This window comes from Nelumbo nucifera, chromosome 1, assembly GCF_055504915.1.
Source record: "Nelumbo nucifera cultivar China Antique chromosome 1, China Antique-T2T, whole genome shotgun sequence".
NCBI lineage: Eukaryota > Viridiplantae > Streptophyta > Magnoliopsida > Proteales > Nelumbonaceae > Nelumbo > Nelumbo nucifera.
Genome location: NC_142649.1, coordinates 18,171,818 through 18,194,411, shown reverse-complemented (window position 1 = coordinate 18,194,411; position 22,594 = coordinate 18,171,818). Strand labels below are relative to the sequence as shown.

At 41.2% G+C, this 22,594-nt stretch overlaps 1 protein-coding gene across 3 annotated transcripts in view; it reads right to left on the bottom strand.

Moving 5' to 3' along the window:
* Nucleotides 1-22,594, bottom strand: part of MEE18 (maternal effect embryo arrest 18) — a 65,038-nt gene that overhangs the window by 33,912 nt on the left and 8,532 nt on the right. For all 3 annotated transcript variants that reach the window (XM_088896530.1, XM_019200217.2, XM_019200216.2), the window contains exons 4-5: nt 22,479-22,575; nt 21,382-21,425 (exon numbers count right to left, since the gene is read on the bottom strand). In XM_088896530.1, the coding sequence (XP_088752656.1) occupies nt 21,382-21,425; nt 22,479-22,575 (141 nt within the window). The remainder of the gene's footprint in view (nt 1-21,381; nt 21,426-22,478; nt 22,576-22,594) is intronic.

Here is a 22,594-nt window from a genome sequence, read left to right as displayed (position 1 = left end):
ATCCGGAATCTAAAGTTGACAATACAACTCTTTGAGCAAATATTTAACCTCAAGGTGAACTTTGATAAGAGTTGTGTGGCAGGAGTGAATGTGAATGAAAGGGACCTAAGGGAATTTGCAGGTGAGCTAGGTTGTGCAATTTCGGACTAGCCCCTGACATACTTGGGCCTCCCTTTAGGAGATAATCCTAAGAGTGTTAGCTTTTGGGCTTCGGTAGTGGAGAGGTTTGAGAAGAGGCTGGCGGCCTAGAAGAGAAATTATCTTTCTTTAGGTGGGAGAGTCACTCTCATTAGGTCTACCCTAGCTAACCTACCTGTCTACTATCTTTCAGTGTTTAAGATCCCCTCAAAGGTTTCCAATCTTTTGGAAAAATTAATAAGGAACTTTCTGTGGGAGCCTGGAGAGGAGAAGAGAGATCATAGGGTGAGTTGGGAGGTGGTCACTAGGTGTAAAAAACTAGGTCTTGGGATTGGTAATTTCAAGAAAAGGAATATGGCTCTACTGGGGAAATGGTTGTGGAGGTTTTCAATGGAAAGGGATAAATTGTGGACTAAGATTGTGGCTAGCATTCATGGGTTGGAAGACAATGGCTGGGATCCTGGAATCTTGGCAAGGGCTTCAGCTGCTTCTCCTTGGAAATCCATTCACAATCTGCTTCCAGTTTTCTCCCCTTGGATCAGGTATGGTCTAAACTCTAGTAACCGAATAAAATTCTGGGAACAACTTTGGGCCAGGGATTCTCCTCTGAAGGACCAGTTTCCTTCCTTGTATGCTCTATCAGACTTGAAAAATGAACCCATATCTTCTTTCTTGGTCCCTTCAGCCTCCACTTCTGGCTTTGGATGGAACCTAGGCCAGCGTAGGGCAATTAGGGATATAGACATGGATAGCTTGGTAACTTTGCTAGCCTCCCTTGAGATTGTCTTCCTAAACCCTGCTAAGGAAGACACCAGATTTTGGACCCCTTCTAGTTCTGGTACCTTTTCTTGTGCTTCATTCTTTGAAACCTTAACTCAGCCTCCTATCCCCTTTGGGTTGTCCTTTCCGGTTAAGGAAATTTGGAGCAGGCCTATTCCTCCTCGGGTTGGTTTTTTTTTGTTGGGAAATTTTCTTGGAAAGAATCAACACTTCAGACTTACTTCAAAGAAAGAGACCCAACTATTGTCTACTTCCTAATAGATGTGCTCTTTGTAAAGCTGATGGGGAATCTGGCTACCACCTCATGGTCTCTTGTAAGGCTGCTAAAACTGTTTGGGAGTGGGTTTTCTCCCATTTTGAGTGTTCTTGGTATCCTCCGGAGGCTGTCCAAGGTTTGTTTTCTCCTTTTTTCAGTTGGCCTAGGAAGCGAGGGAAAACTATGTGGAGGTGTATTAGGGCAGCGGTATGCTGGTCATTGTGGGAAGAAAGAAACGCATTTTTTCCGACAAGGAAAGAACATTGGAAGAATTGTTAGATCGAATCCTTTTTAAGGGTTGTCCACTAGCTAAAATCTTTGGAGTTGTTTTCAGATTTTCCTGTGGATGACTTGCTAAAAAACTGGAAAGAGATTGCTTCCAATGCTAGATGCAAGAGGACTCTTTGTTCGTTTTGGTCCCCTCCCCCCTTGGGCTTTATAAAGCTGAATTTTGATCGCAGCAATGTAAGGAATCTAGGGTCCTCTGGGATTGGAGGAGTCTTCAGGAATGAAGAAGGGATTGTTATTGCTTTATTCTCTGGCCCTATTAGAGAAGGTGACTCTCTTAGCGCTGAGATCCTTGCAGCGCTTGAAGGGATTCGAAGAGCAAAAGAATTAAATATCAGCCGTTTGATCCTGGAAGGTGATTCGAAGGTGATGGTTAGTTGGTTGAAGACAGAGGACAGTGGTTTGTGGAACTTTAACAATGAAAAAAAAAACAGTTCTTATGGCTGGGTAAGGACATTGAGATTTAGTACAGCTGGGTGAAGAGGAATGCCAACTCATTTGTGGATGGGTTGGCCAAGCAAGGAGTGAATAGGGAGCTTGTTTTTTAGGCTAGTTTTTAATCTTTCTCTTTGCACTCCCTTTGTTATCTGTTTTTGGGGAGCTAAGATATTTTATCTCCCCTCTTGTATCCATATTCCCTCTTTTCTTTTAATTTAATGAAGCTGGTGTTATTGATCAAAAAAAAAAAAGAAAAAGCTGAGTAAGGTGGAGAGGTTGAAGAGTGGGGTGGTTTATGATAAAGTGAGTGGGGGTAGGAAGGATAGAAAAAAGGAGTAAAGAGGGTGGTTTGGTTAGGGCTACCTAAAATGTTTGTCCATGAAGTTAATAAGCTAGAACGTAAGAGGTTTGGGGAGTTCAAAGAAAAGGTGAGTGACCAAAGACTTCTTGAGAAGAGAAAATCTAGATGTGGTCTTAATACAAGAATCAAAATTGTCTGAGGTGGACAAGAAATGGGTTAGGAGCATTTGGTCAACAAGAAATTTGAGTTGGACCTTTGCACAATCGTGGGGAACTTCAGGGGGAATTATTACTTTCTGGAGAAATGAAAACTGGGAGTGTGAAGAAGAATTAATTGGGAACTTCTCGGTGTCAATAAAATTGAAGAGAAAGGAAGATGGGTGGGCTTGGGTGCTAACTAATGTCTATAGTCTCACCTCTTACAGGGAAAGGGAAGGTTCCTGGGAAGAACTAGCAGCCGTTAGGGGTTTGTATGATGGCCCTTAGTGTTTGGGTGGGGATTTCAATGTAATAAGATTCTTGAACGAGTCCAATAACCCCAGTCGTAGGATTACATCTAGCATGAGGAAGCTTAATCCCTTTGTGGAGAATTTTGCATTGCGGGACCTCCCTCTTCAGCAAGCAAATTTTACCCGGTCAAACTTCCAAGAAAACCCTACCTATTGTCAATTGGATAGGTTCCTCTTTACAATGGATTGGAAAGCTGAATGGGGGATTTTAGGTGTTACAGCATTGCCAAGACCTATTTCAGATCATTGCCCAATCAGGTTGTCTCAAGAAAGACTAGATGGAGGGTCGTGCCCTTTTAGGTTTGAAAACATGTAATTACTTCATCCAGAGTTTCTAAGGTAAAAGAATGGTGGGAAGTGGACCAAGTGGAATTCCGATGGAATGGGTATAGGTTTTACAAGAAACTACAACTCTTGAAAGCTAGACTCAAGATTTGGAATAAAGAGGTTTTTGGTAGATTAGAGCAAAGGAAAGTGGAAATCAATCAGAGAGTGTAGGAAATAGATGGACTCGAAGCTAAAAGAAGGCTAGGGGAAGAGGGTAGGGTGGAAAGATGGAATTTGAAACAGGAACTGGAAGATCTTCTTAGGAAGGAGGAGATAAGTTGGAGGCAAAAATCCAAGTGCAAATGGCTAAAGGAAGGGGACATCAATACAAGATTTTTTCATTCATTGGCAAATGGGAGGAGAAGGAAGAATTCTGTTTCAAAATTGGAGTGGGATGGGCAATTGCTGACAAGGGAAGATGATATAGCTCAAGCTTTGGTTAATCACTTCAAATTAGTGTATGACAACCCAGGGAGACCTAGTGAGAGCTTAGAGGACTTGGAGTGAAGGGTGGAAGATAGTGTCTTATTGAAATCTTTGGAAAAAAGATTTGAGGCCCAAGAAGTGAGAAATGCAACATTCTCCATGGATCAAGCTAAAGCTCCTGGGCCTGATGGTTTTTCGGTGGCCTTCTATCAAGATTGTTGGGAGATAATTAAAGAGGATTTGTTGGAGGTTTTTAAAGAGTTCTATGAGAGAGGAAAATTTAACTCAGGAGCAAATGCAACTTTTATTGCCTTGGTTCCTAAGAAGAAGGACGCTCTCCAACCAAACGATTTTAGACCTGTAAACCTAGTGGGAAGCATGTATAAGATCATCTCTAAGGTCCTAGCGCTAAGATTAAAAAAGATCCTCCCGTCTCTAATCTCACCATATCGAAGGGCATTTGTAGAAGGAAGACAAATTGTAGATCAAATACTTATTGCCAATGAATGTGTTGAGGTGAAGATGAGGAGAAAGGAAAAGGGGTTGGTTTGCAAATTGGATCTTGAAAAGGCATATGACATGGTGGATTGGGATTTTTTACTAAAGGTTCTCAAGCAGAGAAGGTTTGGGGAGAGATGGTGCAGTTGGGTAAAGGGATGCATTTCTTCATGTCATTTCTCAATATTGGTGAATGGTGTAGCTAGGGGTTTTTTTCCTGCAAAGAGGGTATTAGGCAAGGAGATCCATTGTCCCCATTCCTCTTTACCCTAGTAGTTGATGTGTTGAGTGCCATGATTTCGAGGGCCGATGCTAACAATTTGATAAGAGGTTGGAGGATTGGTAGGGAGGAGGTGGTGGCCACACACTTACAATTTGCAAATGACATCATCTTGTTTTGTAAAGGGGAGGAAGGGGAATTACGGAACTTAAAGAGTCTAATGCTTCAATTTGAAAGGAAGTCCAACCTTTAAGTGAATTGGGGAAAAAGTTGTGTGGCAAGGCTCAGTTTAGGGGGAGAGGAGGTGGATTCCCTAGCTAGGATTTTGGGGTGTGAAGTGGGGAGCTGACCTTTACAATATTTGGGGCTGCCACTAGGAGGGAACCCAATGGTTGAGAGTTTTTGGTACCCTGTAATTGAAAGATTCTCCAAGAGGTTAGCAAATTGGAAGAGGAATTACATCTCTTTAGGGGGTAGGATAACCTTAATCAAGTCAACCTTAGCCAACCTGCCAGTTTATTTCCTATCTACCTTTAGAGGACCAATGAATGTAGCTAACCAGTTAGAGAAGATAATAGGGATTTCTTGTAGGAACAAAGGGATACTAAGAAGGACCACTTAGTGAAGTGGGAGGTGGTTTCTAGGAGTAGGGATGATGGAGGCCTTGGGTTAGGAAATATAAGATTAAGAAACACGGCTTTGTTGGGGAAATGGATTTGGAGACCATCGATGGAACAGGACAGACTTTGGTCTAGAGTGATTGTTAGTATTCATGGATTGGTAGATAACGACTAGGATGCAGGACTCAACCCTGGGGCTTTTCAGTGTTCTCCTTGGAAAGATATTCAAGGTATTTTGCCTCTTATGCTTCCTTATTTTAAATATGATGTCTGTGCTGGAAATAAAGTCTTGTTTTGGGAAGATGTTTGGGTTGGTGAAAACTCCCTTAGAGATAGATTTCCTTCTATTTACTCCTTGTATGAAAACAAAAGAAAAGTGATCTCTTCAGTGTTTGTTGATAACTCCTGGGATTTGGGCTTGAGAAGAGGTCTAAGGGATTCTGAAATGGGGATGGTTGATGATTTGATCACTCAGTTAGGGGAAGTCTTTCTTAATCACTCCTATAGAGATAGCAGAATTTGGAAACCTTCCCCTTTTGGTTTTTTCAATTGCTCTTCTTTCTATAACATTTTGCTTCAAACCTCTAACCTTGTAGAGAACTTTCCTTCAAAGGAGGTGTGGGGTAGCCCTGTACCCCCTAAAATTCAGGCCTTTTGTTGGGAAGTGGTACTCCAAAAAATCAACACCTTGGATTTATTGTAGAAAAAGAGGCCAAATATGTGCCTCTCCCCCCATGTTTGTTGCCTCTATTTGGGTTCTGGTGAGACAATTTCAGATTTACTAATCTCATGTCCCTTTGTGTTCTTTATTTGGTCTTGGTTCTCTTCTCTCTTTGGCTGCAGGTGGACTCCCTCCTTGAGCGTGGTGAACCTCTTTGATCCAACTTTTTACAAGCAACCAACGGTTCATGGAAGGATTATGTGGAGAGCCACTAGAGCTGTTGTATTGTGGTCAGTGTGGGAGGAAAGAAACAATAGGATCTTCAAAGGCAATTGTAGATCTGTTAAAATAATTTAGTTGCTGATGTTAGGGCCTATTTGGCTAATTAAAGTGTTTTTTATTTTCGTTTTTTCTTTCTGTTATGTATGTTATTGTACTCAGGGGCACAAGGGTCTTTTCCCTTGTTATTTCTGCCGCCCTATATATATTAAAATAAAGGTCCATGCCACCAGCACTGTTACATTGCAAAACCCTTCTTTCTTCCCTCATCTCTTCTCTTCTCTTCCTCTTAATTATGGCCGGCCATACTGTCAAGATGGTATCAGAGCGGGAATACTGATTAAAGAGAGCAAATCGAACAACCTTACTGAGAGAACAGATCGAACAGACTAGCAGAACCTGGGCGGAACAGAAATCTGATTCGGGACTGAAAAAACAGCTACAACTAGTACAGTTCTCCCTGTTTTTCTCTTCTTTACCCTCCTTGGTCATGTGCCGAGTGAAAACCCTATGAGTCTGGGCAGCTGAATGCTATCGAATCTGTGCACCCCCTGTTTTTTTTGGATCGTGTGATCATGTTCATGTGTTAAGACAACTGTAGGTCGAAGATGACCAGTCTTCTCAATGGTTTGATTTGACTATAAGTAAGAAGGATCTCTCCTGCTGATTAGTGGCTGTTAGACATTCTGGAATTCTGGTAGATTGGGACTGTTAAAACTATGCAGGTCTAAAATCTGCCGAATATTACCTCTGTTTTGTCCGGAATTTGGTACTGTTTGTGCTCAACCTGGTTGTTAAACCCAAGTGTGTGGGTGTGAACTAAGTGGAGCATTGTTTTGTGGAGTAAGAAGGGGTCCTAAGTCCGGTGTTTGGGACTGATTTACTGTTTGCCCATGTCGATTGAGAATTCTGCTACTTCAGAGATTATCGGGAGCCACAATGGAGTGAGTGGGGGAATGGATATGAGCTTTCCCATGGCTGTTATTCCCTTTGATGGTCTGAATTACCTTGAGTGGTCTAGGGGAATAAAACTCTATATCACTGCTAGGGGGAAAATAGGATACACCAATGGGAGAGTGAAGGAGCCGAAGTATGGAAGTGCTGAGCATGATAGGTGGAACCAAGAGACCAGTATGATGATGTCTTGGCTCTTGGTTTCAATGCTGCCACAAGTAAGGAAGACTTTTATGTGGGCTGAAACTGCTTGTGAGATATGGAAACAAGCGAAGTCCACCTATTCAGAGCAGAGACACTATGCCAAGATATATCAACTACAAACTGAATCCTCTACTTGCAAGCAGGGGGAGAGGAGTCTCTCGATGTACTATTCTGATTTGACATCAATATGGAAAGAACTTGATCACTATCAGAATGTGAATTGGAAGTGTGATGAAGATGCAAAGGCCTATAAGTCACTTGTATCTCAGCAACGAGTGTTTGCCTTCCTCCTAGGGCTGAATCCTTCATATGAGTCCATCAAGGTGCAGATCTTGAGTAGTAAAGACTTGCCATCAGTTCAGGAGGTGTATGCCTTGGTGCAGTCAGAAGAAAGCAGAAGAAGTGTGATGAATGGTGTAGAAGGGGAGTCAGTTGCCCTAGCTGTCGGGGGAAACTCAGATACAAATGTCGGAGGTGGTTTTAAAAAGGGTGACACTCAGAAAAAATCAGATGATAAGAGCAAGCTTTGGTGCACTCACTGCCATAAGACACGACACACGAAAAATACATGTTGGGATCTCCATGGAAAACCTAAATGGGCACAGGATTTGGTAAGAAGTCAAGCACCTGATCAGGGCAAGAAACCAGGCCAACAGAATCAAAAAAGGTATAACTCAGCTAATATGGCATTGACAGAGACTAGTCCTTCGGTAACTCAGGAGAGACATCCCAGTTCTGACCCTAAGGAAGATATTATCAACTCCTTCCGTGAACATTTGGAATTGTATGGTAGGACTCTCCGCCAGATGGATTCTGGGCCTACTCCTACCTCGTTTGCGTCTACATCAGGTAATGCCACAGCCTTCCATGTGTCATCTCATACTACTGATTCTCCTTGGATTATTGACTCCAGAGCCTCAAATCACATGACCGGTAAGTCTAATTTGTTTCAGACCTATAACCTTCTCTCTGGGAGAGATAAGGTCAGTGAGTCAGTTACAGTGTCAAACTTGCCAGTTGAGTAAGCATTGTAGAAGTTCTTTACCTTTACGAAATAAAAGATCTGAATTTCCATTTCATATTGTTTATTCTGATGTTTGGGGCCCTGTTACTCTACCTACTGCGGCTGGCTATAAGTACTTCGTTACCTTGATTGATGATTTTCTAGATACACTTGGGTTTACCCTATGCGATCTCGAGATGAAGTGCCACAAATTGTGAAAGATTTTCAACGCATGGTGTTCACTCGGTTCCAAACGGAAATCCATATCTTCTAGTCGGACAATGCGAAGGAATAATTCCATAGTGATCTCACGAAGTTTTTTGCTTCGAGTGGGTCACTTCAGCGAAGCTCTTGTGCCAAGACACCCCAACAAAATGGTGTGGCTGAACGGAAGAACCGTCACCTTCTCGAAGTTGCCTGTGGCTTGTTGATTCATATGAATGTGCCAAAACAGTTCTGGATGGATGCGGTCTTGTGTGCGACATATATCATCAATCGCACGCCCTCTCGGCTACTAGAGTATAAGGCCCCACATCAGCTCTTGTTCCCTACAGCCCCGCTGTCCACCATTCCAATGCATGTTTTTGGGTGTCGTTGTCTTGTCCATAACTTGTCCCCTACTTGTGGTAAGCTTGATCCTCAGGCTATTCCTTGTGTTTTTCTTGGTTACCCTTTGTCTCAAAAGGGGTATCGTTGCTATGATCCCATTGCTCGCAAGTACTATGTTTCCATTGATGTCTCATTCTTTGAGAATCAACCTTTTTTCTCGGTTTCTCCTTAGGGAGAGAGTAGGGTTGAGGAGAAACAGGCGATGACTCAAATTCAACTACCTCCTTTACCCGATCCTCCTCCATTCCGGGTTTTTCATCGTCACCATAAGAGCCAGCAGAGTTCAAGAATCGTGGAGCCTAACACTATGCAACCAACATCATTGGATTCACCCGAGGCAGATCTGTCTCATCAGCCAGGTACACTTGCTCCCATTGATATATCTCCTCCTTTAAATGTTGATTCACCTATCACCAATGAGCTTAATATTCCTATTGCTAAGAGGAAGGGTGTTAGGTCTTGTACCACTAATCATCCTATCTCTAATTTTGTGTCCTATGAGCATGCTTCGCCGTCGTACCGTGCCTTTCTCTCTTTTGTGGATAGTGTCCCCGTTCCTAAGACTGTGGCAGAAGCTTTGTCAAAACCTGAATGGACAGATGCAATGCAAGAAGAAATTGATGCTTTACACAAAAATGGCACTTGGGAGTTGATAGACCTTCCTGTAGGGAATGAACCAATGGGGTGCAAGTGGGAGTTCACAATGAAACACAAGGCTGATGGAACTGTTGAAAGGTACAATGCTAGACTGGTAGCAAGAGGCTTCACACAGGTATATGGAGTGGACTTGCAAAGACTTTTGCTCTAGTAGCCAAGATGAACTCTATTAGGATTCTCCTTTCCTTGGCAGCAAATCTTGACTGGGAACTTCACCAATTGGACATAAAAAATGCTTTCTTGAATGGTGACTTGGAAGAGGAAGTATACATGATCCAACCCCCAGGGTTCTGTGCCAAAGGTAGTGAACAAAAGGTGTGTAGGTTAAAAAAATCTCTATATGGGTTGAAACAATCACCTCGGGCTTGGTTCAGTAAGTTTCATTTAGCAATTCAACAGATGGGGTTCAAAACAATGCAAGTCAGATCATACTCTATTTGTGAAAAGAGGTGAAGGTAAAATTGCAACCCTTATTGTGTATGTGGATGACATAGTGATCACAGGAGATTGGGAGGCTGAAATCCGAAGACTGAAACAATTTGAGGTGAAGGATCTAGGCCCCTTACGATACTTTCTTGGAATTGAAGTTGCCCGCTCTCATAAGGGCATCTTTATTTCCCAACGGAAGTATGTACTAGATCTACTAGATCATACAGGCAAGTTGGGGGGTAAAACCATTTGATTCACCTATTGAACCTAATCACCATTTGGGAGACAGTCAGGGAGAGTTTTTGAAAGATGTAAAGATGTTCCAAAGACTCGTGAGGAGACTTTTGTATTTGTCTATGACCAGGCCAGATATTGCCAATGCAGTGGGTGTTCTTAGTCAATTCATGCACAGCCCTAGAACAACTCACTTTGAGGCTGCAGAGAGGATCTTGAGATATCTCAAGAAGTTTCCTGGAGCTGGTTTGTTGTTCCAGAAACACAGTCACTTAAAAGTGGAAGTATATACTGATGCAGATTGGGCAGGAGCAGTCAATGACCGAAAGTCTACCAGTGGGTATTGTTCCTTTGTAGGAGGAAACCTTGTCACATGGAGAAACAAAAAACAAAGTGTGGTGGCTAGACCCAATGCTGAAGTAGGGTATAAAGTGATGGCTCATGGGGTTGCAGAAATCATGTGGATAAGAAATCTGTTAGGTGAATTGGGTTTCGCAGTAAGCAATCCTATGTCACTCTACTGTGACAATAAAGCTGCCATCAATATTGTTGCTAATCCAGTTCTGCATGATAGGACGAAACACATTGAAGTGGACAAGCATTTTATTAGAGAAAAACTTGAAAGTGGAGAAGTGTGTACACCATATGTCAGCTCAGAAGAACAACTTGCAGATATCTTCTCCAAAAGTCTCCATCATGTGCGGCACAAAGATTTGTCTAACAAGTTGGGCATGATTGACATCTATGCTCCAACTTGAGGGGGAGTGTTAAAATAATTTAGTAGCTGATGTTAGGGCTTGTTTGGCTAATTAAAGTGTTTTTTATTTTCGTCTTTTCTTTCTGTTATGTCTGTTATTGTACTCAGGGGCACAAGGGTCTTTTCCCTTGTTATTTCTGTCGCCCTATATATATTAAAATAAAGGCTGGCACCGCCAGCACTGTTACATTGCAAAACCCTTCTTTCTTCCCTCCTCTCTTCTCTTCTCTTCTCTTCTCCTCTTCTCTTCTCTTCTCTTCTCTTCTCTTCTCTTCCTCTTAATTCTGGCCGGCCATACTGTCAAGAAGATCCAAGGAAGAGGTTGTGGAAGGAATAACTACAAAGGTTATCCATTGGTTGAAATTTTGTGATCTTTTTAAGGATTTCTCAGTTGAAGACATTTATAGAAGTTGGGGTATTGTGGCATCTACTACTACTTCCAAAGCTATGAAACAGGAAGTTTGGTCCCCACCGGCACAACAAAGGGTGAAACTGAACTTTGATGGAAGCACTATAGGTAATCCAGGTTTATCTGGTATAGGAGGTGTTTTCAGAGATAATGAAGGCAAGATAATGGCTTTTTCAGGTCCAATAGGAGTTGGAGATTCCTCAAGAGCGGAAATCTTGGCACTACATCAAGGTGTAAAACTGGCCAAACAATTAGAGCTACAGCAGATTGAGATAGAGGGAGACTCCAAGTTGGTAATTGGGTGGATGCAATCAGGGCAGCTAGGAATTTGGCAATATAGACAGCTGATAAGGGAAATTCTTAGCATAACAAGGAAGGTGGATGTTTGGTTCAAGTGGGTAAGGAGATCAGCAAATGGTTTTGCGGTGCCCTAGCAAAACAAGGGACTGTAAGGGAGAATCTTTATTGGGCAGTGCTGTAATGTTTGATGTTTATTGGATCAACCTTTTCTAATAAGGGTTGAATTCTGTATTTCAGTTTAATTTATCTCTAATGAAAGTTATCGTTTCTGATCAAAAAAAAAATACAGATTCAGTGATATGGTGCTACAGAAATGAATTGAAGAAATTCAAATGGGCAACACAACATATGAATTTAATCATACAATGGCTGGGAAGGGAGACTAATTCATTTGCCGATTGCTTAGCCAAACAAGAAGTAACTAGGGATCAGTTGTATAAGGCCCAGTTGTAATTTTTGTGCTGTTTCTTTTCTTTTGAAGGGTGAGACTGCACCTCGCACCTCCCACTGGGATGCTTGTAACAGTTTTTATTTTGTTGATAATGAATTCTTAATGAAATTTTATTTATAAAAAAAAAAAAAAAAAAAAACCACTTTGAAGCTAACAAGCACCAAAATTTTATAGGTTGTCTTGGGATGATGCATAATCATGCCCAGACTCCCAGTTTCCATCATGAAGATATTAGAGCAGTTAACCCTAATTAACATGGAAGTGAACAATCTAAGTTTGGTCAAAAAAGAGAAGTATATTGAAAAGATTCCCAACTATATGCTTGTGCAAATATGACAGTTATTTACAATATCAGAACCAGGAAGAAATGCAAGCATCAAATAATATATATTTCCAACTTCAGAAAATATATATATGTATGTATGTATGTATGTATCTATGTATGTATAAATCTTAGCCCACTAAACTCCTTTAAGCATTAAACCCACCCAATAAATTGATATTAACACCCTACCAACAACTTGGACCTCCTCATTGCTTCTATTTTTGAACGATCTTTTATTCTTCTCTTTCCAGATGTTCCAACAAACAACAAGAGGCAAGACTCAAGAGGTTCCATTTCTTAGCCAGACACCCCATAATAAATTCAAAAGGTCCCAAGATAAAACCCACAATATCCCACTCAACCCAATGAACTGCTTTCACATGCAAATAGAGGATTTATAAGCAAAAGATGTGACAGTGGATCCTCTTCGTCCTTGCATAAACTTCCAACTTCTATAGTGAAAAGACAATTAATCCCCAAAAATTTTATATAGTGTTGATGTCGAGTATGTAGGGCTATTTCTGTCTTTGTGTTTAGATGATGATGTGTAAGTTTATGTTAGATTTAATGTCCCTAACTTAAGTAGGGGCATATGTGACTTTTTCACAATATTTTAGTAATATAAAATACATCTGGCCGAATGGCAGAGGGTGCTTTTTCTCTCATTCGAACCAGAATCTTTTCTCCTTGTTTCTCTTCTGCACTTCTCCTTTCTCTCTTTCTCTCCTTCTCTCTTCTCTCTCTCTTCCTTGACTGTTATCAGTCTAACAGACAGACCGAACACTAACATGGTATCAGAGCTGAACTGAGCAAATCGGATCTGCCCAGAATTCTGTTATTTGCGCACCCAGCCTAGGGTTTTCTCTTGTTTTCTTCGCCATCAACTAGAGATAAGGGAAAGGGCTGAAAAGGAGTTATCGCCCTCTTCCCTTGGAGGTTTCTATGCCTCCAGTTGTGGTGTTTGTGGTCGGTTGCTGCAGTTTCTAAGAAGCCCTCCCCTAATCGATGAAGAGAAGAGGGCTGATTCGTGTGGTGCAATGGGTGTCTTGTGTGGTCTGATTTTCGGGTGATCAGGTAAGAGCTTTTATGCATTTTTTCTTGGTGTGAATCAAATGAGAAGTCTATTTCAGACTGTATGGTGGGATTTCAGATTGTAGTGTGCTAGGGTTTGTGCACCCTTCAGTGTGATTCAAAGGGGGGGTGTTCCTCAAACAGTGTTGTGAAGTTTCAGGCAATCGTGGAGTTGGGTTTGTGGTGTAAAGAGTGCAATTTGCAGCAGTAGTAAGTGCTGAAATCAGTGTAGTGTGATCTAGTGTGCAGTTTGCCGAATTCAGCAATGGGAGACAACAGTGATAGCAAGACTAGTGTGATGGTCCCTACTGACTACCTGAATGTTCAAATGACCTCCATTAAGTTGAACGGAGAAAATTATGTACCTTGGGCCAAATTTGTAGAAGTCTTTCTTAAGGCAAAGAAGAAGGTGAAACACATAAGGGACGAAAAACCTTCCACCGATTCTCAGGAGTATGATGATTGGGAGCAGGCAGATGCACAGATCATCACATGGTTATGGAATAGTATGGAACCCAAGATTAGTGTAAATTTCATGTTCCTTAATACTGCCAAAGAAGTGTGGGACCATGCTAAGAAGTTGTATTCAGGTCAAGACAACACAACCAGAGTATATCAATTGTACCAGGAATACTTTAATCTACAACAGGGTAATCAGAGTCTTGAGGAGTACTATGCTAGTATGAGAAACATTCATAATGAATTGAATGTTTATCACCCCCTCACTTCTGATGTCAAAATTCAGCAATAACAGAGAGAACAACTTGATGTGACTTGGTTTTTGGTGGGGCTGAAATCTGAATATGAACTAGTGCGGGCTCAGATACTAGGAGGTCAGCTCTCCCTTCCTTTCCCTTCCTTAGAAGAGGTGTTTGCTCAACTCGGGAGGATTTCCATTGGATCTACCGAGAATCCTAATATTTCCGATAGATCAGCCCTAGCAGTATCCAGAGGCCATGGTGTTAGAGGTGGAGCTCGGGGAGCTCAGTCTGGTCGTAGTGGTAGTAGTGGACCTACATATAACCGTGGTGGTGGTCGTACTGGAGGTCGAGATTCAGGGGGAGCCCATGGCAAAGGACGTAGTTCGGGTCCAAGGAGGTGTACACACTGTGGTATGGATGGACATACCATTAATTATTGCTATGACCTGCATGGTCCACCTTCAACTTGGGCCAATCATGTCGTGACCAGTGACAATAACTTCAGACAAGAGAGCCATTCAGCCGATCAGGTACCTCCCACATCCACAAATGTTATTGGGAAGGAGATGATGAGTATGAGAGGTTAGTATAGGCCACATCTCAGCAGAACACGGCCACTCTCGCACACTCGGGTATGGCTTGTCTGGCATACACACCCCATCCCTGGATTATTGATTCTGGAGCCTCCAATCACATGACTGGAACTCCAGGTGTGTTTTCTTCCCTCTCTCATTGCCAGCATCACAATCCGTTACCCTTGCTAATGGTTCCACATCCTCCATTTGTGGTGTTGGTAATGTTGATCTGGACCCTGTATCCCTATCCTCAGTTTTGTATGTCCCTAAATTTCCTTTTAATCTTATGTTTGTTAGTAAGTTGACCAAGTCTCTTAATTGCTCCATTACCTTTTACCCCTCTTCGTGTGTTTTTCAAGATCTCAAGACAGGGATGAAGATTGGTGGAGGGCATGAAGCTGGTGGATTGTATTATCTTGATGGTGGTGGAAGTACGTCAACAACTCTCCAGTCGTCCCTCTCTCCTCTCCAGTGGCATTGTCGATTTGGTCATCCTTCACTGAAAGTTTTTGGTTCCTTCATTGAGTCATCTTTCTGTTTTGGATTGTGAGTCGTGTCAGTTGGGGAAACATCATCGTGTTCCCTTTAGTCCTAGAGTTGATAATCGTGTATCGAGTCATTTTTCTTTGGTTCATTCAGATGTTTGGGGTCCTTATAAAGTGATGTCATACAATGGATATAAATATTTTGTCAATTTTGTTGATGATTATTCAAGGATGACGTGGCTCTATTTAATGAAAAAAAGAAGTGAATTATTTACCATTTTCCAAAAGTTTTATGCTAAGATTCGCAACCAATTTGGTGTTCACATTAAAATTTTTCGTTCTGATAATGGTCGTGAATATCTCTCTTTATCATTTCAAGACTACCTAGACCAACATGGCATTATCCATCAGACTTCATGTACCTACGCCCCACAACAAAACGGGGTGGCTAAGAGAAAGAATCGTCACCTCTTGGAAACAGCTCGGTCCCTCATGCATCACATGAATGTTCCCAAATCCTTTTGGAGTGATGCAATGCTTACTTCCTGATTCTTGGTTAACCGGATGCCCACGTCTATCCTTGATGGTCATTCCCCATTCACCACATTGTTTCCTACCTTGTCTCCATTTCCTCTCTCTCCTCGAGTTTTTGGATGTGTTTGTTTTGTTCATAATCCGGGGTCAGGAATGGCCAACTTAGATGCACGGTCTATTAAGTGCATCTTCCTTGGCTATTCCCGGACTCAGAAAGGGTATAAGTGTTATCACCCTAGCTCTCGACGTTCCTTTGTATGTGCTGATGTTACTTTCTTTAAGTCTACACCATTCTTCTTGGGGTCCGGTGATGTTTCTTCCTCCTCATCACCTCCTCCCCTTCCTCTTCCAGTTGTGGACTTTGTTCCCCTTGTTCCTACAGTGACCAAGTCTTTGTTAGACAGTTTTGTATGCCCTTAGCTTCAATCATTTTGATGTACTTTTGTTATTTAGTGGAAATAAATAAAGTGCATGTTTGATTCATGTTGTTTGGTTTAATTCTGTGTAAAACCCTAAAACTGGACATTTGTAGAGACTCATGTTAGTTTTAAATGTTCACAGCCGTTGGATAAGTCTGGGGAGATTTATCCTGCCAAGGCTGATACTGGTGTGCCACCAAGTGTTGGGATGGCCTGTCTCAGCCATCAGGGTAAGACCCGAGGCACATACAGCATGGGATTACTTGAATCCTTGAACCGGACCAGATTTCCAGTCTTGCCCTGGACCTTGGAGATAGATGGGCAAAACTGGAAAGTTACACCTGACCCCTAGACTCGATTATGACACTTCACTAGGTGCTGGATCAGGCTGCCTTTGATATGCCAATCAGTGAGATCCTTAGTGGGGATCAAAACCTGGGTATGTTGGGGCAGTTTGAGAATTCATCTGAGTGGGTGGTCATAGTGACAGAATCAGCCACTTTGTCGGACAAAGGGTAATGATCGGGAATGCACTCTCTCTGATGGAAACCAAACTGCCGGCAGTTGATTTCAATCGTTGGAATTTTGTTTTTGCAAAATTAATATATTTACATATATATGTACGGTTTCAAAATGTTTGCAAATGGTTTTAATTCCCGGGATCCATGTGAGAGGAGAGTGCGGCACTGTTCCTTGCAGCCGAGGGAGAGGTCCTCTCTTGTCGGGCAGTGCTTGATCATTAAGGGCTGAGAGGTTAAGTGTAAGACCATTTAGGATAATACCTGATGGGCTAATCTTGCACCTGCCCACAGTCCCTGGGTTTTTATAAGATGGCTTGGCCCAGGGACCACTTAATGTAAGTGTTGGGCCCATAGGGTTCATACGATGGACTCAAGGGGTTCATTGAGATTTTCAGTGAATTTGGCTGGGCCTTGTATTAAAGGCTGGGCCGAACCCATGTGGCTGGTGTGTAGATCAATGCTTGGGTCCCACGCCATACAAAGAAGCCCAACTGGGCAGCAGATTGGAAACTAATTAAACACTGAATACTTAATGGGCCAAAAGCCCATTTCGAAGTGGGCTGATATGATCACCCATCAATGGGGCGAATTTGAGATTGAAGTTAGCAAAAAGGATTGGGCTCTTAGCCTTATCCACTCTTAGAGACCAAATTCAAATCAGATTTGAATCTGGTAACCTCCTGATAAGATCAGGAGTAAGCTAACTCTATCTGGGAAAGGGATTAAGATTATCCCCTATCCAAATACTGATTTGGATTGGGATAACTCCTAATTAGGAGATTTCTTAATCAAGAAGAAAAGAGAGGAGATTTTCGAATGAACCAAGACAGGGAAATCAGATTTCGATCCAAGAGGTTCTGGTAAGCAAGAAAGGTTCCTGCGAATTGAGATTAGATCTCATTCTCTCCAGAAAAGAAAACAGTTCAGCCTTTTCGTTTCTGGAAATCTCCTCCTGCCGCCGCCATCTGCATTGTTGCAAGATTTGATCTTTGCAGAAAAGAAAGTCAAGAAACCAGTTCTTGACATCAGTCTTGCAAGAAAGACTGAAAGAATTCAGTGTTTAGTACATCCAGGGGATTCTTGTGAAGGATCCAGTGTGTAGGACGCACCCTGCTGGTTCTGTTCCATCCACAGCTGTGTCATCTTCAGCAGGGACAGATCTTGGAGCATTCTTTGGGCGTGAACACCAACTTTGGGAGATACTGCTTCTCCGGATCAGGTATAATCCTCCCATTTATCTTTTGGTACAGATCTGGTTTGATTAGGGTTCAAGTAGATCCTTGAATATTGTATTCTAAATTCAGGGAATATGATTCCCAGTTGGGAGAAGGTAGGAAATTTTTGAAATTCGCCCCACCCATTCCGCAACCTTTATGGCGTCCATTAGATGGATCCTACCATTCTTTCAGTCTTTGCCTCCGGTGCCACCACCTATTGAATGACCACTGATCCATCACGTGTATACACATCGCCCACGTGTACCGGCACCTCCTCCAGCTTCATCATCGTCGACAAATCTGACAGTTGTTACCACACTAGCCCCGACCTGAATATCTGATCTTGATCTTCCCATTGCCTTGCGGAAAGGTAAGTGCAGTTGTACCCTTCATCCTATTTCTAATTATGTTTCACTGACTCACCTTTCCACTTCCCATCACCAATTTATCTCTTTGTTATCCTTTGTTGTTATACCTAAGGATGTCCAGGAAGCCCTTGCCTCTCCAAGATGATGTCGTGCGATGGAAGAACTCTCAGCTCTGGCTCATAATCATACATGGAACTCACCACTCTTCCTCCTAGTAAGCAAGTTGTTGGCTGTAAGTGGGTTTATATGGTTAAGTACTTACCTGATGGTAGTGTAGAGCGGCTGAAAGCTCGATTGGTTGCCAAAGTGTATTCCCAAACCTAATGGTATTGATTACACAGAGACTTTCTCCCCAGTTGCTAAGATTGGTTCAGTCCGTGTTGTGATTTCTCTTGTTGCGATGTATGATTGGCCCCTCTATCAGCTTCATATCAAAAATGCCTTCTTGCATGGTGATCTACTCGAGGAGTTCTATATGGAGCAACCACCGGGGTTTGTTGCTCAGGGGGAGGATGGTAAGGTGTGCCGACTACTAAAGGCCATTTATGGGCTTAAACAGTCTCCTCGAGCATGGTTTGGCAGATTTAGTGAGGTAGTAAAGAAGTTTGGTATGAAACAGTGCCAAGTTGATCATTCTGTCTTCAGTCATGACTCTCAGGCAGGGAAGATCCTACTTAGTGGTGTATGTAGATGATATTGTCATTACCGGGAATGATAAAATGGGCATTGATAGGTTGAAGATCTTTCTACAAGAACATTTTCAGACAAAGGACCTTGGTAAATTGAAGTATTTCTTGGGGATAGAAGTAGCAAGGTCCAAGCATGGTATTAACTTGTGTCAGAGGAAATATGTTCTTGATTTGCTTGAAGAAACAGGTTTGTTAGGTGCTAAACCAGCTGAAACTCCTATGGAAACAAACACTAAGCTGAGCAGTGATATGGATGAAGTGTTTGAAGACCCTGACAGATACCGGCGGCTGGTAGGTAAACTGAACTACTTAACCATCACTCGGCCAGGCGTTTCATTCGTAGTATGGTAATTCAGTTCATGCATAAACCCCTGGTTCCACATTGGGATGCGGTTATAAGGATTGTGAGGTATTTAAAAGGGGCTCCTAGTCGCGGTTTGATATACAGAAGTGGTGGAAAACTTGAAATAGAAGGATATGTTGATGCTGATTGGGCCAGTTCTGTATCTGATAGGAGATCTACCACAGGCTATTGTACTTTTCATGGGGGTAATCTGGTGACATGGAAAAGCAAAAAGCAAACAGTTGTGGCAAGAAGCAATGCAGAGGCAGAATATAGAGCTATGGCACATACTACTTGTGAATTAGTGTGGCTAAGGAACGTTCTACAAGAGATGGGATACACTGTTGATACTCCAATGAAGCTCTACTGTGCAATGCAGAGGCAGAATATAGAGCTATGGCACATACTACTTGTGAATTAGTGTGGCAAAGGAACCTTCTACAAGAGATGGGATACACTGTTGATACTCCAATGAAGCTCTACTGTGACAATCAGGCTGCAGTTCACATTTCCTCTAATCCGGTGTTTCATGAGAGAACCAAACACATAGAGGTTGACTGTCACTTTGTTAGAGAGAAGGTGTTGAGTGGAGTAATAGACACTGCATATGTCAACACAGGGAACCAGTGGGCAGATTTGTTTACTAAAGGGTTGAGTCGAGGGAGAGTGGACTACATATGTAACAAGCTGGGATTATATGATATACTCTCCAGCTTGAGGGGGAGTGTTAGTGTCGAGTATGCAGGGGTATTTCTGTCTTTGTGCTTGTGTTTAGATGATGATGTGTAAGTTTATGTTAGACTTAATGTCCCTAACTTAAGTAGGGGCATATGTGACTTTTTCACATTATTTTAGTAATATAAAATAAATCTGGCCAAATGGCAGAGGGTGCTTTTTCTCTCATTCGAACTAGAATCTTTTCTCCTTGTTTCTCTTCTGCTCTTCTCCTTTCTCTCTTTCTCTCCTTCTCTCTTCGCTCTCTCTTCCTTGACTGTTATTAGTCTAACAGGTAGACCGAACACTAACATATAGGTAGTCCAGAAATTCAGAGATGGAAATGCCTATCAAAAATAAAGATAGTAAATCAACTAATTTTATTTGTAGCTTACACTGCTTAATTTTTATTGGGTATGGTTACATTTCATAACAAGCCTTCATTATAACCTGCTTACCAGACACAACAAGCTTGATAAGAAATTTCTTATGTTTGAAACTTAAATGGCATAAACTCTTCCGAAAGCTTGCAACCTTAATACTTCATACCTCTTACTAAAACCATCTAAAATAGTTAAACTTAACTGCAACCCTTATCCTTAGGAATGGAAATACCAGATTTACTACAGAGTGGGTGATGAAGAAAATGAATTTAACTTAAAAAACATAAAATGAGAAATAAGAGAAATATTTTAAATATCTAAGGGTCCTTTTTGTCTTCAAAGCAACACTTTATGACCCTTGTCCAGAGAGCTGAACCATTCAAACCATTAAAGGAACCTTGTTTAGAACTTGTTCAAAGATTTGTTGTTTACACGTACAACTCCTCAAGAATTTTTTTTTCTTTCGATCAATAACAGTGAATTGTATTAAGATTATGAAAATTACAAAGCAAGGGAGCTAAACAATCTTAACATCCGAATACAGCCAGTGAACACCAAAAGTAAAGCAATTACAACACAGCCCAAAAAATAGAGTTTCTGTTCACCCCTTGCCTAGCTAGACCATCTGCCAATGAGTTTGCACTTCTCTTTACCCATGTGCATTGAATTTCAATGTCCTTAGTCAGCCACTTAAATTTCCTCTTTTCATTGTTGTAATTCCAAAGCCTAGAGTTATCCTCTTTTAGCCAATTCACCAGAACTTCAGAATCTCCTTCTATGATCAACTTATTAATATGCATGTCCTTGACCCTTTGTACACCTTCAAGAGCTGCTAGTATCTCAGCCCTCAAGGAACTCCTCAAGAATATTCTAGAATCAATAGATGTAGGTGATAAAGCTTTTTTTATTTTATAGAGTTTTCCTTTTTTTTCATTGGCTTCTGTTCATATCCTGTCTCCACCCTTTCTTCCATTAGTTTGCATCCTTATGATGTTGGAACACTATATCAACTATTAAACTCAAAAATCATATAAAGATTCGCTTCTATGGTGAACTTCAACTTCTTTGTGGTCCTGTGTTAGATCATTCTCTTCATCCTGCATAAACTATATCAACTTCTATTGCAAACTTGATCAGCTTAAACTCAAAAGTCATATAAACACATTCATCATCATCCATGCCTTATCCCAACAAAAAATCATATAAAAACATTACAAGAAAAAAATGATAAATAGATAATAATATGAGATTGATCTAATACAGGACTACAAAGGGAACAGAAAAAGTACCTCCCATTGCTGAAACAAAAAGATTCGCTTGACCTCCGAAGGATCTTCATGACAAAAAAAAACTGCCATTATTTTTTTTTTTTTGATAAGTCTACCATTAATATTTTTGTAGTAAGCACTTATGTGCAAAAGGTCCAACAGTGCATAACAGACAAAATCTTGAGAAAAAATATATATGTATGCAAAAGGTCCAAAAGAGAATACCTTGGGATTTGGGAAGACAGTTTAACTATTGACAGAAAAATCTAACAAAAACTGAGTAAAAACATGCATGCATGCACTTATGTGTGTATGTATGCATGTACATGCAAAAAGATGTAATGTAAGTTTGAAAAAGAAATGCATCACAGATACAAGTGAACATTGTCAATAGATTGAATTGATTAAGAAACAATAATTTGAAAACAGAAACCAGGTCTCTATGGCAATTGACACATCAAAAGGAAAATATTTCCAGTAATCCACAAATATGAGGGAAATCCATTTTTATCTTTTTGTCAGGCAATTGTTTAGCTGTTAATGGTCAGTAGTTAGAATCATGGAGGCGGTATTCGACCTCAAGTCTAGCATTTGACTTCCCTAAGTTTTGGAAACTCCCTTAAATGACAGCTTGCTTGTTCTATAATTATCAACCAGTAACCATTGGAATAAAGTGAAAACTCATTTGCTCTGGAATGTGAAGATAGAGCTATTATAACAACTGAAAATTTGTTACAGTGGGTACCTGACCCAGGGTTAAACTTGTAATAAGGTGGTAGTTTTCTATCCTTTTGTGATATGCCAGCTTTTGCTGTGGTGTTAATTCTTTCAATTTTTATGAAGTGCAGGTTCTCCATACATTAATGAAATAATGACTGTTGTTAATGATCGAAAAAATCTGGGTAGTTCAAATAATGTGGTGCCTCCAATGTAGATAATTAGCATATCTTTGCTTTGTATTTGAATAACCAGAAAAGATGACTAGAAACATGGCAAAGTTAGGAATAGGAAATGTTAGAATGATGATGTATGCAAGTTTTTTTTTCATTCATAAGAAAAAAAGAAAGGAGAATATTTAAGAGGGTATTTATACTGAAGCAACAGGGATCAGGGAATACCTGATTTTGAAAGTAAGCCAGGAAAGCTCGAATTGTTTCCCTATACGGTCTTGATACGCCTTTCCATAGAGGGTGCTCCCCTTCTACAATACGGTACCTGTCAAATTCTCAACTCA